Source organism: Strongylocentrotus purpuratus, unplaced genomic scaffold (assembly GCF_000002235.5).
Source record: "Strongylocentrotus purpuratus isolate Spur 01 unplaced genomic scaffold, Spur_5.0 spur5_scaffold_11, whole genome shotgun sequence".
Classification (NCBI taxonomy): Eukaryota; Metazoa; Echinodermata; class Echinoidea; order Camarodonta; family Strongylocentrotidae; genus Strongylocentrotus; species Strongylocentrotus purpuratus.
Genome location: NW_022145596.1, coordinates 15,802,283 through 15,819,667, shown reverse-complemented (window position 1 = coordinate 15,819,667; position 17,385 = coordinate 15,802,283). Strand labels below are relative to the sequence as shown.

The following is a 17,385-nucleotide window of genomic DNA, read 5'->3' as shown; positions in this document are numbered from 1 at the left end:
GCCAAGTAACCTTTTCAAACAGTAAGTCAAAATAAAAACATCTAAGATAAATAGAGCATTGACCATCAAAAATGTGTATATTATTACTTGTTGACCAACAAAAATTCTGACTATATTGTACACAATTTAAAACAGCAAGCAGTTTTAGGGTCCATCATGAGCAGTACTTCAATAACTAAAACTCGATCACTACTTGGATATATGTATGATATGCATATATACAAAGAAAATAACATAATGGGAACTCGTAATAATAGAGTCCAATTCAACCATACATTCAATATGAATACTCAACACATACGATCTGTGACTCAAGCATTCAAAACTACATGTATTTTGTAACTAATACTCCACCACTACAAGTACTTTGCAAAACAAGATAATAAAAAAAAGGACTTTGGTTCAACATATAATAAATACTGGCTATTTACATCTTCCAATACATTTCCATAAATCCATTACTGACCATTAACCTCTGACTTAATATAATGTTTGAATAATTATAGTATTTTCAATTTACTTATGATTACACTTCTAAATAATAAAGCTTTATGCAGTTCTAAAGCACAATAATCTTACACAATATACAATACTGAAAACTGTATGCCAATGTTCAAATAATACTTACCTTATCTAGTTACATATATCTATCTTCCTAATCAAAATATACATTCTACACTCTGTAACAAAAAAAATAGCTTTGTTTATAAAAATAAAAAATCACAAATATGAACATACCCTCTTACTTTGATCTAGTTGCCTCTTGGTGTAAAATGTATATTCCTAAAACCCTAATATGGTGTTATTTTGCTCTTTGAGGTAGTTTGTAATATTATCTGACCTGAAACCCTTTTTTTTTACATGTCCATATCAGCATTTAAGTAACTTTTTGTCCGAACCTAATCAAAGACGTTCATGTTTATGACATAATTTAAATGCAAGTACATGTATTTATATCTACAGCAACAGAAAACAGAAAACCAATTTAAATATACATTCTCTACTTTGGAAGTTATTTGAGGCAGTTTTGAAGTATTATATGACCTGAAACCTCTTTTTTTTAAATGTCCATATAGTGTGGCATTCAAGTAACTTTTTGTCCATACTTAATCAAATACACACATGTTTTTGGCATACCAGTACATTCAAATCAAGTATTTACAACTTTAGCAGCAGAAAACAAAAGCAGAAACCCATTTAAAATGAATGTCTTCTCTTTTTTAAAAGAAAACATAAACTTTTACATAAGCACATAATTTGCAACCACATTGAAGACTTTCAATCAAACAAATTTTTTTAAAGCTTAACATACAGTCCTAAAATGGGAACCGATTGGATTAGTCCCATAAATGTCACTGAAATACAACATACTCCATTGCTCTATCTTATTGCCGACAGAGACTAATAACTTTTCTCCCATGGCAAGGCATTCATTTAAATTTGGCACTCTTGACCCAGGTGAAGTACTGGCCACTTGGATGGCTATCAATAAAAATGACAAACATGGTGATATGATATGCACTAAACAGCCTACTAATGAACCGCTGGTTAAACCAGAAACTTTTGTGTATTAAGACCTACCTATTCAACACAAAGTAATTCCCCATCTTCATAACGAGATTATAACCATGCACATGTCCTATCTTGTAATTTATTCATTATCCAAAGTACATAATTATTGCAGTTTCATTTATGTTACTATTGTATTTCATTTTCTTTATCATGTTACTGTTCATACACTGTTAGTTAAGAGTGTTTGTTTCGTCTAAATTAAGCGCAATGTTCATTTCACGTATCTTGTTGATGCTTATTACATATTTAGATTAAACATAATTGTTCATTTCATTTGTTTTGTAAAGTGCTTAGAAACTGAAGGGTTGAGCGTTCGAATCCCAGCATGTGTAGGTGTCGTGGTATAGAGATTGATCGACTTAATTGACTCTCAATCGAAGGGTTGAGGGTTTGAATCCCAGCATGTGTAGGTGTCGTGGTATAAAGATTGATCGACTTAATTGACTCTCAATCGAAGGGTTGAGCGTTCGAATCCCAGCATGTGTAGGTGTCGTGGTATAGAGATTGATCGACTTAATTGACTCTCAATCGAAGGGTTGAGGGTTTGAATCCCAGCATGTGTAGGTGTCGTGGTATAAAGATTGATCGACTTAATTGACTCTCAATCGAAGGGTTGAGCGTTCGAATCCCAGCATGTGTAGGTGTCGTGGTATAGAGATTGATCGACTTAATTGACTCTCAATCGAAGGGTTGAGGGTTTGAATCCCAGCATGTGTAGGTGTCGTGGTATAGAGATTGATCGACTTAATTGACTCTCAATCGAAGGGTTGAGGGTGTGAATCCCAGCATGTGTAGGTGTCGTGGTATAGAGATTGATCGACTTAATTGACTCTCAATCGAAGGGTTGAGGGTTTGAATCCCAGCATGTGTAGGTGTCGTGGTATAAAGATTGATCGACTTAATTGACTCTCAATCGAAGGGTTGAGCGTTCGAATCCCAGCATGTGTAGGTGTCGTGGTATAGAGATTGATCGACTTAATTGACTCTCAATCGAAGGGTTGAGGGTTTGAATCCCAGCATGTGTAGGTGTCGTGGTATAAAGATTGATCGACTTAATTGACTCTCAATCGAAGGGTTGAGCGTTCGAATCCCAGCATGTGTAGGTGTCGTGGTATAGAGATTGATCGACTTAATTGACTCTCAATCGAAGGGTTGAGGGTTTGAATCCCAGCATGTGTAGGTGTCGTGGTATAGAGATTGATCGACTTAATTGACTCTCAATCGAAGGGTTGAGGGTTTGAATCCCAGCATGTGTAGGTGTCGTGGTATAAAGATTGATCGACTTAATTGACTCTCAATCGAAGGGTTGAGGGTTTGAATCCCAGCATGTGTAGGTGTCGTGGTATAGAGATTGATCGACTTAATTGACTCTCAATCGAAGGGTCGAGGGTTTGAATCCCAGCATGGCACTAACGTCCTTTGGCAATTAACCCATATTTGCCACCCTCTACCCACCTGGCAACTGCTGGGGTAATAATAATTGCAGGGACTCAGGAAGATGAAGCTTCCCTGCTTACACGTAATTATAATTACCGCCGGAATTATTATCATCAAAACCTAAACTTTTACACTTTGCAATTTTTTTTTTCTGTGAAAATTGGTTTGGAAAATATGTTGCGAAAGTTTCTGGCTGTACTCATGCTAGTACTAACTTGCATTATACAGTGTGCATCTTCTTTCTTTTGCGTTTAGTGATGTCTTCTGAATGATCCGTCTCCGATATTGGGTGAAGTAGTGCTGGCAGACTTGGAGATACACCAAAATCATCTTGTAGAGGCCTATACCAAATGGAAGAGATATAGAAGGCAACTTTCTAAAGCATTTATATACAATGTATCTTATAGTGTATTTGTTATTTTGTATACCCGTAAATCTCTGTGTATAAGGCGGACTTTTTTGCCGCAGAAAAAATTTGAAAGTCGGGGGTGCGCCTTGTACACAGGTACAGAATTATTTTTTTTTTTTTTTTTTTATAGTTTCGATTTATGGCCTGGCGCTATGCCTGGCAATGTCTCCCAGCTCAGTAATCAGTGTGTTGACTCACCATTCAGAAACTACAGCAACACTCAAATATGTCTGTCATCTTGGTTTGAAAGTAATCTTTCTAATAGATCTCAATATGTAGTTTATACCGGTAATAATAATTCCTCAATTTTTTTTTCTATTCATATCATGCATGACTATTGATGTTTGGCATAGAACACAGTGCTTCTGCTAGGTGATGTGATGAGGCTGGTGTGGGACACTTGGTATCATGAAGCCTTAGAGTCTGGACCTGTTTTTAATTTACATTGTTACTATTTATTGTGACAAGTTCACAACTTCAACTGCACCTCGATGTAAATTGAAGGTCCTTCCCCGCATGGGTTTTTGGCAACAAAATAGGGGTGCGCCTTATACACAGGTGCGCCTTTTACACGGAGATTTACGGTACTACATGCATTGTCATAACTGCATGTCCCATAGAAAAAAATTCACAATTAAATGGCTAAATCTAATTTTATTTTCATACCAAAGGACCATGGACAGCCAATAAAAATTGACGATTAGGAGAACATTTTTGTTTGCTATTCTAACGTTAAAGCAAATAACAATGTATTGTCTTTTTTGCCTTCATTTTTCGTCCAAGTGGGGTCATCAATTTATTCACTGCCTCTCAAATTAACCACATGTATTTGACTACAAATGAAGAGTTTATTCCAAAAGGAGCTTAATTCACTTTTGATGAAAATTGAGTTATTGATATCAGAACATTGTTTACTTTAGTACCCATCTTTCAACAAAAGTAGTTACCTAAATTTTGGGAGCAATTATGAAAAAAATGCACGTTCTAATATCACTTTTCCATAGACGCCTGTACAAAATCTGGTAAACAAATGCGTTTTTCTCTCAAGTTACAAAAAATGGATATGCTCCTTTTGGAGTTCAACTCTTCAAATACTACAACACAAAATGCTGTATGTCTCTGGATCTCCCTCCCTGCCCATGTACGATGGACAACTAAACAGTGATGGCTAAATTAAATGAGATACAAACCGTCTCAGAGGGCTCTCTGTAGAACGAAGGCTATGCCAGCTACTGATCTCAGAACTGCCTCCAACCTTGGATAGAGGTTGACCTACATGTAGGACTTGAGACCTGAAAGAAAGATAATGGGTCAATTAGATCAGCCTTATTGAATTAATTCTCACAAAAAAGATATATAAAATTAAAACGAAATTGAATCAAGGACTGATATAATCCATATGTAGAAGTATTTCTTGTTGACAAGTGGTCAGAGCATTCTTTAAAGATTTTTCGTGTGTGCGTGCGTTAGTCTATTTTTTCTTAAATTGAACTATGTAGCATTTTTGTATTTGTATAATAACAATCAATATTACATAACTGTAATTACAAAACAATGACTATTTCATTCTACTATGATAATGAATACAAGTCAAATTTTCAATCTATTATGGTTTGAAGTTTTAGAAAAGGTGCCGATACTTGCATGCAAATGAAAAATAGAACCCAATTATGTAGTAAATGTACACGTAACAATATTTGTGGAAGTTGTTCTTGAATCATGATGAAGTGGACCAACGTAAGGTGTAAACAGTCGAGTGGTTTGAGCACTTGATGGGAAATGGAAAGGTAATGGGTTTGAACTCAAATAGCATTAATGTCCTGTGGCAAAATATTAATCTACATTTGCCACTATATTCCCAGGAGTGAAATGAGAACTTGGTAGGATGACGAAAGCCTTAATTTTGTTATAGTAATTGCCATGCCCTCACAGTGAACATATGGTAGAATTATCCCCAGGGGATGGATATTGTACACTCTGTGTGTGAACAAATCCAATGACCAGGGTAATAGTAATATCTGTAAAACACAAGAATATTTACATATTATTTGGTTGAAATTCTATTTTTACATCATTCAACCATCAAATAAAACTGTGAAACGTACTGTGAAAAGTCTAAACCAGAAATAAATTTATTTCATGGCTGAGGAAGTACAAGTTCACTAAAGAATGCAAAGATTGCAATACATATTTAAAAAGATGGATGGTGACATCGTATGATTGCCTTAATGAGATATCGCATCACAAACGTTACAAAGATTGTAAGTATGCTGCACCTGTTGTGAGGCTGGTCATTGGAATGAAGGCTGCGATACCCACTCATAGCAGCATTTGATCCTTCATTGCTTCTCTGACCCACAGGTTGGTCATTCGCAGTCCTATGGGGAGGACCCACAGATTGGTCATTCGCAGTCCTATGGGGAGAAAACAATTGCTTAAATTGACAGTAAATGTCTCCCCACAGGAATCAACAGAATGTCAACAAAACAAGTAAAGAAGGAAACATATGCAAGCAAACTTGCGAACAACTTGACCATTTATATCTGCATTGTCATGGTATAGTGGTTAAATTGCAGAATGTCGATCACAAGGTCCGTGGTTCGAGTCCCGCCATGGCACTAATGTCCTTTGGCAATACAGTTGATCCACATTTGACACACTCAACCCAGGTGATGTAAATGGGTACCTGGCAGGAATTAATTCCTTGAAACGCTAGAGGGCAGCACAGCCAAAGCCAGAGTAAATATACCCAAGTTTGGAAGCACTTAGAGACTTAATTGTAATTGAAATACATATTTTAAAAAATGGATGGTGAAATCGTCTGATTGCCTTAATGACATTTTGCATCACAAACTTTACAAAAATTTAAATGTATGCTAACCTTTTGTGAAGCTGGTCATTGGAATGCAGGCTGTGACACCCACTCATAGCAGCATTAGATCCTTCATTGCTTCTCTGACCCACAGGTTGGTCATTCGCAGTCCTATGGGGAGAAAACAATTGCTTAAATTGACAGTAAATGTCTCCCCACAGGAATCAACAGAATGTCAACAAAACAAGTAAAGAAGGAAACATGCAAGCAAACTTGCGAACAACTTGACCATTTATATCTGCATTAGTGGCTAAATTGCAGACTGTCGATCACAAGGTCCGTGGTTCGAGTCCCGCCGTGGCACTAATGTCCTTTGGCAATACATTTGATCTACATTTGACACACTCAACCCAGCTAGGTGATGTAAATGGGTACCTGGCAGGAATTAATTCCTTGAAATGCTAGAGGGCAGCACAGCAAAAGCCAGAGTAATAATAGCCAAGTTTGGAAGCACTTAGAGACTTAATTGTAATTGAAATACATATTTTAAAAAATGGATGGTGAAATCGTATAATTGCCTTAATGAGATATCGCATCACAAACGTTACAAAGACTCAAAGTATGCTCACCTTTTTTGAGGCTGGTCATTGGAATGCAGGCTGCGATACCCACTCATAGCAGCATTAGATCCTTCATTGCTTCTCTGACCCACAGGTTGGTCATTCGCAGTCCTATGGGGAGGACCCACAGATTGGTCATTCGCAGTCCTATGGGGAGAAAACAATTGCTTAAATTGACAGTAAATGTCTCCCCACAGGAATCAACAGAATGTCAACAAAACAAGTAAAGAAGGAAACATGCAAGCAAACTTGCGAACAACTTGACCATTTATATCTGCATTAGTGGTTAAATTGCAGACTGTTGATCACATGTCCGTGGTTCGAGTCCCGCCGTGGCACTAATGTCCTTTGGCAATACAGTTGATCCACATTTGACACACTCAACCTAGGTGATGTAAATGGGTCCCTGGCAGGAATTAATTCCTTGAAACGCTAGAGGGCAGCACAGCAAAAGCCAGAGTAATAATAGCCAAGTTTGGAAGCACTTAGAGACTTAATTGTAATTGAAATACATATTTTAAAAAATGGATGGTGAAATCGTATAATTGCCTTAATGAGATATCGCATCACAAACGTTACAAAGACTCAAAGTATGCTCACCTTTTTTGAGGCTGGTCATTGGAGTGCAGGCTGTGACACACACTCATAGCAGCATTAGATCCTTCATTGCTTCTCTGACCCACAGGTTGGTCATTTGCAGTCCTATGGGGAGAAAACAATTGCTTAAATTGACAGTAATTGTCTCCCCACAGGAATCAACAGAATGTCAACAAAACAAGTAAAGAAGGAAACATGCAAGCAAACTTGCGAACAACTTGACCATTTATATCTGCATTGTCATGGTATAGTGGCTAAATTGCAGACTGTCGATCACAAGGTCCGTGGTTCGAGTCCCGCCGTGGCACTAATGTCCTTTGGCGCAAGACATTGATCTACATTTGTCACACACACCCCAGGTTATGTCAATGGGTACCTGGCAGGAATTTATTCCTTGAAATGCTATATGGCAGCACAGTTAGTAAAGCCAGAGTGATAATCTCCAAGTTTGGAAGCGCTTAGAGACTTAATTATAATTGCAAACCATATTTAAAAAGATGGATGGTGTAATCGTATGATTGCCTTAATGAGATTTCACATCACAAACTTTACAAAGATTTAAAAGTATAATCACCTTTTGTGAGGCTGGTCATTGGAATGCAGGCTGTGACACCCACTCATAGCAGCATCTGATCCTTCATGCCTTCTCTGACCCAGAGATTGGTCATTCGCAGTCCTATGGGGAGAAAACTATTGCTTTAATTGACAGTAATCTTCTCTTCAAATTAAGAAATCAACGAAATGTCCACACAAAAAATGAGTAAACAAGTAAACAAGCAAACTTCCGAACAACTTGACCATTCATATATCTGCATTAAATATTTGGATCAAACATCAGTTCATTCCTATCTACATCATAAGTGAGGAATCATTAAAGAAGGTTATAGTTGAAAGTATGTTTTCCTGCAGTACTACAAGGCTACTCAATACTCATTCAACCTTTTGTCACTCTGCGTAGAAAGAGAAAAGTACCAGTATATTTTTTAAACATTTCCCTGGCCAATCTCTTTCAAAATGTACATGGTATATACAGTTCAATCACCAAGACCATGTTCTTTAATTATAATAATCATCACAGCAAATGAATAATTAAATATCATTTGGTTGTATTCCTGTTTTTCATCATTCGACATAAAAAATATATATCAAACGTACCGTGAAGAGTCTTAACTCTTAACCAAAGTAAATTTATTTCATTGTTGAGGAAGTACAACTTCACTAAAAAAGGTAAAGATTGCAATCCTTTTTTTAAAAAGATGGATGGTGAAATTGTATGACTGTCTTCATGAGATAGCGCATCACAACGTTACAAAGATTATGCTCACCTTTTGTGAGGCTGGTCATTGGAATGAAGGCTGTGACACCCACTCATAGTAGCATTTGATCCTTCATTGCTTCTCTGACCCTCAGATTGGTCATTCGCAGTCGTCCTACGGGGAGAAAACAATTGCTTAAATTGACAGTAAACATCTCTCCAAAGGAGTCAACAAATGTCAACAAAACAAGTAAACAAGCAAACTTGGGATCAACTTGACCATTTATACCTGCATTGTAGAGGTGTCATGGTCAAATGATTACGTCGCCGGGCTGTCAATCACAAGGTCCGTGGTTTGAGTCCTGCTGCGGCACTAATGTCCTTTGGCAAGACATTAATCTACATTTGTCCGCTCACCCATGTGATGTAAATGGGTACCTGGCAGGAGTTAATGCCTTGAAATGCTAGAGGGCTGTAATGGCAGCACAGCTAAAGCCAGAGTAATAATCCCCAAGTTTGGTAGCACTTAGAGACTTGATTGTTAATGAAATCCATATTTTAAAAGATGGATGGTGAAATCGTATGATTGTCTTAATGAGATTCACCACGTAACATATACTAAAAGTATATGCTCACCTTTTGTGAGGCTGGTCATTGGAATGCAGGCTGCGATACCCACTCATAGCAGCATTCGGTCCTTCATTGCTTCTCTGACCCTCCGATTGGTCATTCGCAGTCGTCCTATGGGGAGAAAACAATTGCTTATATTGACAGGTAATTTCTCTCCAAAGAAATCAACTAAATGTCAACAAAACATGTAAAAGAGTAAACTTTAGAAACAACTTGTTCATTTATATCTGCATTAAATATTTAGATCAAACATCGTATGATTGTCTTAGTGAGATTTTGCATCACAACGTTTGAGTTTGAGTTTGAGTTTGAGTTTGAAGTTTATTATCCAAAACAAAAAGTACATTAATATAACAATCAAATGTGAATGATTAATTAACATTGAAAGGATAAATGGGACCAGGAAATAGCATTTAATGCTAATCGTGTCTAGTACCACTAACACACATAAAGTATCGCAGCAATAAATGAGAATGTAATGAATAAATATGAATAACTATTGAATACATAATTAAGCTACAAACTATTCTACATCTAGGGTAAATATGTTCTGTGCTTATATACAAAGCTTTGGTATTTTACACTAAATAAAAGATGAAGAATTATATAACATAATATTTACAAAAAGGCAAGAGCCTTGGTTCTAAGTTATAAAGTATGCTCACCTTTTTTGAGGCTGGTCATTGGAATGCAGGCTGTGACACCTACTCATAGCAGCATTAGATCCTTCATTGCTTCTCTGACCCTCAGATTGGTCATTCAAAGTCCTATGGGGAGAAAACAATTGCTTATATTGACAGTTAATTTCTCTCCAAAGAAATCAACAGAATGTTGACAAAACATGTAAGCAAACAAGCAAACTTGCTAACAAATTGTCAATTTATATCTGAATTGAATATTCAGATCAAACTTTACTTCATACCTAAGTACACCATACTATAAGTGAGCCAAAAACATTGTTTAAGCATTCACAATATGATAGACCCAGTTAGGACGAATATATTTGTCTACATTCATGAAAATTGGATCAAAGTAATTGAGATTGGAAAGTGTGTGATGGGCGTATATGAAGTCGAAAGGTTACCTTCTTTGAGCTTTGTCATTTGAATGAAGGCTATTGAAGCTACTCATGTCTGAATGAGATCCATCCGTGCTTCCACTGCTGGAAGATCCTTCTCCTTCTGTCGCTCCATTATCATTCCTGAAAAAGAACAAAAATTGCTGACATTTGTTTCGTTATTAACTCTTTTATTCGCACCAGAAAGAAACCGAAGACTGCTTTATTGTTTTGAGTTTACACAGTCTAAATTACATGTGCCAAAAGTTGACAGTGGTGGTCCACTGCTTTTTTCCATTAGTTGACGATAGCGGGGAGAGAGTTAAAAGTATATTATTTTTAAGTTTAGTTACAAGATTTATTTTATAAATCATAAGCAATAATAAGAATGAATAATATCAGGTCATGATCAAAAAGTAATATCACCAACAAAATAAATACAGAGACAGGCGCGTACACAGGGGTGGGGGGGGGGGGGGGTTGAGGGTTAAGCAAAACATTTTATTTTAAAACACCCCCCTTGAAAAAATCCTGCGTACGCCACTGTTCAGAGATATACATGTAAATACAATTGCATGGTATTTAAACATAATTAGACATATATATGAAGTGAAATATGGGGGAATTAATGTAGTAAAAAGCTAATCTCGTAAATTTTAGACCCCCTTGTATAAATGGGGTCTATTGGGCATGTCGATTATGTTCAATGAAAATTACAAGAAAAAAAACTGGAAAAATAGAGAGGAAAATATAAGAGGAAGGACTAACAAAACAAAAAAAGAGTATTATATATCAGGGAGCCATGGGACGAATTACGGAAGTGTTTAAAGGTATACAGCGAGCCGGTATTTATTACATCTGACAGGAGTTCATTCCACAATAGTGGTCTGGTGACTATAGTTGTATTGGATGCAAAAGCTGTTTGAGTACGTGAAATTAATTTCCATAAACTTACCCTTGAGACCCTGCATTGGAAGTGTCGGCTTCATGTAATGGCGGGCTGAGAGTTATGGTCCTGATGAGAAAATTATTTTAAAAGACTGACATTAGTACAAAATATTGCATATATCACTTGTCAGTTAAAGGTACTATGTCCCATTTGCAGCCAACATCAAAATCTGTAGAACTTTCTTAATTCCTCCAAAGCAGCCTTTTCAGTAAGGCTTCTGTGTGGAGTTACAGAAAGTTTCTAATAGTGAAAACTCACTCACCATGGAATCCTACAGAGAACAGCTGTTACAGGAATCGCCATAACATGTAAAACATCACATGAAAAAGGTAATTAAGTATCTCAAACATTGTACATGTAGTGCCAACTACAGCTGATGTTATGAGTTTACAAGAGTTTCCAGTTGGACTGTTGGGAATTATAGCTATTAAAGGTAAAGACCAGTTATGGTCATGCAATTGCATTGTGAAAGAAACGTTGTGGAATCGATCAGAAAAGGTTGATCATCTAGCATCTAGCATCTGCAAGGTTCTGGAATCATCAAAATGATAAGAAATTTGGCCCATTCTTCGTAAAGTTACAAGCACTATACACAGAAAGATGTATCTCGGACTAACCTATATCTCTCACAGACCATGAGAGAAACAAATTTACCAAATATATAATTTAGTAGGCGGTTTCCCGGCAAATTTTTTATCATCATGTATTGGTCAAAACATATTCTTTCACATGATTGGTAATGAGAGCTTCCATTTCATTTTTTGAAATTGGGGCATTTCCAATACTGATCTTTACCTTTAATTAGCAACAAGCCAATATCATACTTACACATGTGAGCCATTGGCAGGAATGATGAAGGGGGATGAAGGAGAAACCTGGGTACTACCCACAACCTCTGATAAAACCTCTGATAAAACCTCTCCTTTTGGAATTATCATCTCTGGAATCCTTGACAATAGAATAAAGCAAACCAAAAAAAGCCAAGATTGAAGAGGAGCCCCTCATCATTTATGTCAACACTGTCATGTCTGCCAACCCTAATCACACTGACGACCGCCAGATGGGACATGGCCTGTTCAGAGCCGTTTCTCTGTTATGAACTCTTTAAAAAAAATATATTTGGGAACTCAATGTTATATGCTCTGGCTCCTAACCATAGGAGCCACAGCTAACAATGAGTTCCCATAGGACATTTATTTATTCAGATGTCATATCTCGGCCAATACTTAACATATTCAATTGGTTTTCGACATTTGGACATTATTTTTGATGCTCTTTCGGAAAATGAAGAAAAAATTGAGAAATTCTGAAAATAGATTTTTATGACGTCACAGCTTCGGTACTCTATAGTTTTGGCAGGCGGCCATCTTGGATTTGTATTTGCTAGTGTGAGAGAGTGAATCAGCAATAAACCACATTTCTAGAAAGTTCAATTTCTGCTCTTTCATATGACACCTCAATCTGGAAAAATGAGCCAGGAATAACAAAGTTCTGTTTGTTTGAATTATGGAAATGCACTGAAGCATTACTTTAAACAAACAGGAATTTTGTTGTTACTGGCTCATTCTTCCTGATTGAGGTGTTATATGAAAGAGCAGATATTGAACTTTCTAGAAATGTAATTTTCTTCCTTGAAATTCAGATACCGCCCTAAAATGGACTTTGGGGTTTCCTCTCTTCAAATTGTTTTTAATCATTCATGCATGAAATATGCATCATATGAGTTACATCAAATGAAAGAGGAGGATCTAAGCTTTACAAATATGTGTCATTTGTTAATCATAATTGTGATTAAGTTATAATAAAACATTGATAATTCTCGGTTTCTTTTTTTCTAGGACACACTGTATATATATATATATATATATATGTATGTATTTATTTATTTTTTTTTTTTTTGGGGGGGGGGTTATTTAGTAGCCTCTTTAAAACATTTTGTAACTTTGAATTTCAATGAAATTGGTATAGGATTAAGAGAAAGTAAAAGACACTCATACATGTCAGCCAAGCAAATATGGGGATGTTAGTTTGTTACAAAATCTAAAATGATTTAGAGTTGATGAAAATACATTCCATAGAAATCAAATGCTAAAATACATCTTCAAGAAATACATCGCATAAATAGCAACAGATAAACACTGTATCTAGAAATATAAAATTTTGAGCTTTTATATAAAAAACAATACAATATTAAAGAGTTAGTTTGTAGTTTACAAAGAGCGCAAAGAACTCCATAATCACTTACCGTGTAATGTTACGAGACCAGTACTCTACAATCGAAGGGTTATAAAAGAGACAAAACACAGGGGGATATTAGTATGTACTTATTTCAACTTTCACACAGTAACACTTATTCATTCTAACTCTTTGTAAACATATTATGAGTCAAATAATCATAGAAAGATGGTATTTCAATTGGCAAATTAATCATTATGTAATGAATATCTCTTGCAGTAGGAGATTTTTGTTACAACTTTACATCAATTTTTCTCATGGTTACATAATACAGTACAGTAAGACATAAACACAAGCAAGCAAGCAATATAGTTTGCTAACAATGCAGAATATACATGTAAAAGCAGGGGACAAAAAAAACAGAGAGAGAGAGAGAGAGAGAGAAAGACATAAGAAGTAATAGAACTAATACATGTATATACTCCCAGACAAGGAAAGTGATATTTAACTAATAAAGCCACATGATTTAAGCAATAAATAATTTTAGACAGATTCCTTTTAATTACTATATTATTATTACCGGTACTGGTCCTTTTCAAGTAAGGTAGGGTTGGACACTGAAATATACTTTTATCAAGTTTAGGAAAACCTGGTATAAAAAGCTTATGCACTCATATCATGTTATGGGAACCCAATAATCTATTAAAAATTATGAAAAGCATTTTAAATATACCTCAGAAAAGGAAAGTGATGAAGCAGGAACAATAAACCAGGTTTAAGGAAAATTTGGATGTCCAAAACAGCACTCTTGACAGCATGACTCAATGGGTAACTGATGGCCCTAGAAATGAATGTTCCCATGTTCGGGACGACACTACCGCCCACCTCGGATGGGATTTAAACCTGGTTGTCCCCTGGAGCTTACTCACAAGCATAAACTTGCTTTTTTGCACTTGGGTAAGATGAAAGCAATAAATTAATCAATAAACCTGTTTTCAGGGTAAAGAAAAATAAACAAACAAACAAAACTCATTCATTGAGAAATTCTTTCGTGTAAAGAACATGCTATAAATTGATTACACCTTCTTTCATAACTAAACTTCACAACTAAAGTTATATTTGCTGGAATAGAATCATGCATGAGTCAATACCTTAACACTAGCAGCTCTCTGCTAAAGTTTGAGCCATTTTTTAAAATATGTCATGATTTATTTTATATGTGTTCATGCAGCTCTCTGAAATTCAATGGGCACCGTCAATATTTCTTACCAAAAGCCAATGTAGGGCCTACTATTGAACTTAATGATCTTTGAAGGCCGGAGCTATAGCTAGGGTAATAATTTCCAAAGCTCTTTGGAAGCGCATAGAGATGTTATTTCATAACATATTATGCGCTATACAAGAACTGAACTATTATTATTGTTATTATTTCAACAACAAAAATCAGCGACATCAAATTGAACCAAAGTATATTTAATTCAATTTCAATTCAATTCAATTCAATTCAAATTTATTGGTCCAAAAGGAAATTTGTTTCGTTTACATGCATTGTTCACAGAGAAGAATAAATAAAATGTACATGTAACATGATACATACAACATAAAACGAGTATATAGAGAGAATGAACATATAGCACTTTAACATTCACGTTATACATTTACACAGTGATGAATAAGGCAAAAACAAGTATACACATCACATACAAAACAAACACAGCATAAAGTAAAAAACTGTAGATGTTAGTACACACAGTGAATCAAACAACTGTTCACAGTTTCTAATGTCGTTGCTGAACAAAAGTTAGTAGCGTTAGTAGGAAAAGAGCATATTATACATACAAAATGGAAATATTTTCTTCAGTACCAAGAACTTGATTTAAAAATCATACATTTTAAAACAACAAAGTAAATTTTCCAGAAATATTAAATCTGACTTGTAAACATTGTAATTTACTGGAGAATTATAATCTGCTGTAAACATTGCTGAATAGCGGGAAAGGGGTGAAGGTAGGGGTGGGGGACACTGGGGGTAGGGGCAAACTACACGGTGTAATTGGAGGGCCTACCAGTATCTAACATAGACTCTCTTAGGGAAAGGTTTATGATTTTTCAATAAAATAAAGATACTCTACATCTAAGGTACTCACCTTGTTTGAACATCACCCCCAAGACAATCCAGATAAACACAAGGCATCCAACCACAATCGAAGAGTATAGATCGAGAGCCATTTTGTCATATATTGGATTCTTCTCACCTGCACATACAATTTTAAAAACCAGCACAAATGATCATCATTGATATAGATCAACAATGTACAAAGTAGGATTTTAAATTAATTTCAAACCTTCTCAGGAAGGGCATAGAGTGGGATACATGCATGCGTATAAGGGAGATGTTCGGATTATACATGTATGGGGACGTGCTGTAAATAAAACGATATCATAATATATCACATAGAATAATAGGAATAGCGACAAGCCGAAGCAAACCACGGAATACAGATATATTTATTTTTATCAATTAGAATACTATATATATTTTAATTTTTTAAAATAAAGAATCACAAACCCTCGAAACTAGATTCTTACGCCCTGTAGAATAGAAGTAGATTATGTCAATTCAGGGAGTAAGCTTTTCTGCGAAATAGGGTTTAACAAAGAAAGTTAGTCCAAGGTCAAGTTATCTTTGTGATCATGTGATCTTAGAATGGAGGTCAGGTTTATCTGAATTAGGAGAATATTGAAGAGTGAGTTATGTGACGTAGCCATGCAATGTCAGTTTCACCAGTAGAGAACCAAGTGGCCTCTTAAAGTGACTCTATAACATTGTCTCAGATTCTGAAACAAAATCCTGGATTTAGCTCATGCTGCAATCATAATGATAAACCTTTAGGTCAGTCAGGAACCCCATGACTTTTACCAGCTGATCGCCTGTCTGATTATCAAGATATTTATGATTGGCAATCAAAATTTTGTTTTTCGTTTTCCTAACGGTACACCATGGACAGTCTATTGGGGAAAATGAGTATGGTAAAACCGGTACTCAAAGATCTTTACTTTATTGAGGATCTTTACTTTATTGAGGCACTTCATGATCATTGTGAAGCGCAATTTTTTTAGGGCTTCAATATTACGCCATATCACAGACACTGATAACACATAGGGTTGTGCATCTCAGATTTAACATTGTTATTATGCCTTTAAAAATTTTGCTGGGAAACCGCCTACTAATTGATATATTTGGTAAATTATTTTATCTATTGGACTGTGAGAGATAAACGCACGTGTTGCGCACGTGTGCGTAGTCCCATATACATCTTTCTGTGTACAGTGCTTGTAACTTTACGAAGACTGGGCCAAATTTCTTATCATTTTGATGATTCCAGAACCTTGCAGTGCACACCAATACTTGATATGCTAAGCTAAGATGATCAACCTTTTCTGATCGATTCCACAATCTTTCACAATGCAATCGCATGACCATAACTGGTCTTTATCTTTAAGATAATGTACATAGACCCTACGTGAAATGGAAAATACTCATGCATGTGTATTTCAAGTAAAGAAGAAAGAGAATCAAGATATTTAAATCTTTACCTGGCAAGCTGACACCATGGACCTACTCCATGCTGACACGATCATCGAATGGAAATTTCCAAGATCGGCTCAACGCCTCGAACAACAACAACAACTTACGTAATAATAAGCGCACAGGGGAATCCCCCTTCTTTCCGGTCGTAGATGGCGCAGGACGAAGGGTTTTCTATACACGTCCTAACACTATGAACATGACTGACAATGAAAGCGGACAAAATATACAGTTCCTCAGGTAAACAAAGGAACATCCTTCACTGCTATTATATAAAAGTGCG

General features: G+C 35.9%; 1 protein-coding gene across 6 annotated transcripts; it reads right to left on the bottom strand.

Moving 5' to 3' along the window:
• Positions 1-328: 328 nt before the first annotated feature.
• Positions 329-17,172, bottom strand: LOC753739 (protein rtoA). 6 transcript variants are annotated; one of them, XM_030980779.1, is made up of 15 exons: positions 17,111-17,172; positions 15,661-15,768; positions 13,584-13,608; positions 12,167-12,286; positions 11,345-11,404; positions 10,417-10,533; positions 9,998-10,099; positions 9,339-9,443; positions 8,773-8,877; positions 8,022-8,123; positions 6,860-6,997; positions 5,695-5,832; positions 4,609-4,710; positions 3,225-3,350; positions 329-1,482 (listed from the first exon to the last, which is right to left on the bottom strand). In XM_030980779.1, the coding sequence occupies exons 2-14, from the start codon at positions 15,740-15,742 to the stop codon at positions 3,230-3,232; spliced, it is 1,317 nt and encodes a 438-aa protein (XP_030836639.1). In that variant the 5' UTR covers positions 15,743-15,768; positions 17,111-17,172; the 3' UTR covers positions 329-1,482; positions 3,225-3,229. The 6 variants fall into 6 exon arrangements, with proteins under 6 accessions (XP_030836639.1, XP_030836638.1, XP_030836641.1 ...); XM_030980778.1 differs by lacking the exon at positions 329-1,482 and having other exon boundaries at positions 2,908-3,350; XM_030980781.1 differs by lacking the exons at positions 329-1,482; positions 5,695-5,832 and having other exon boundaries at positions 2,908-3,350.
• Positions 17,173-17,385: the final 213 nt, after the last annotated feature.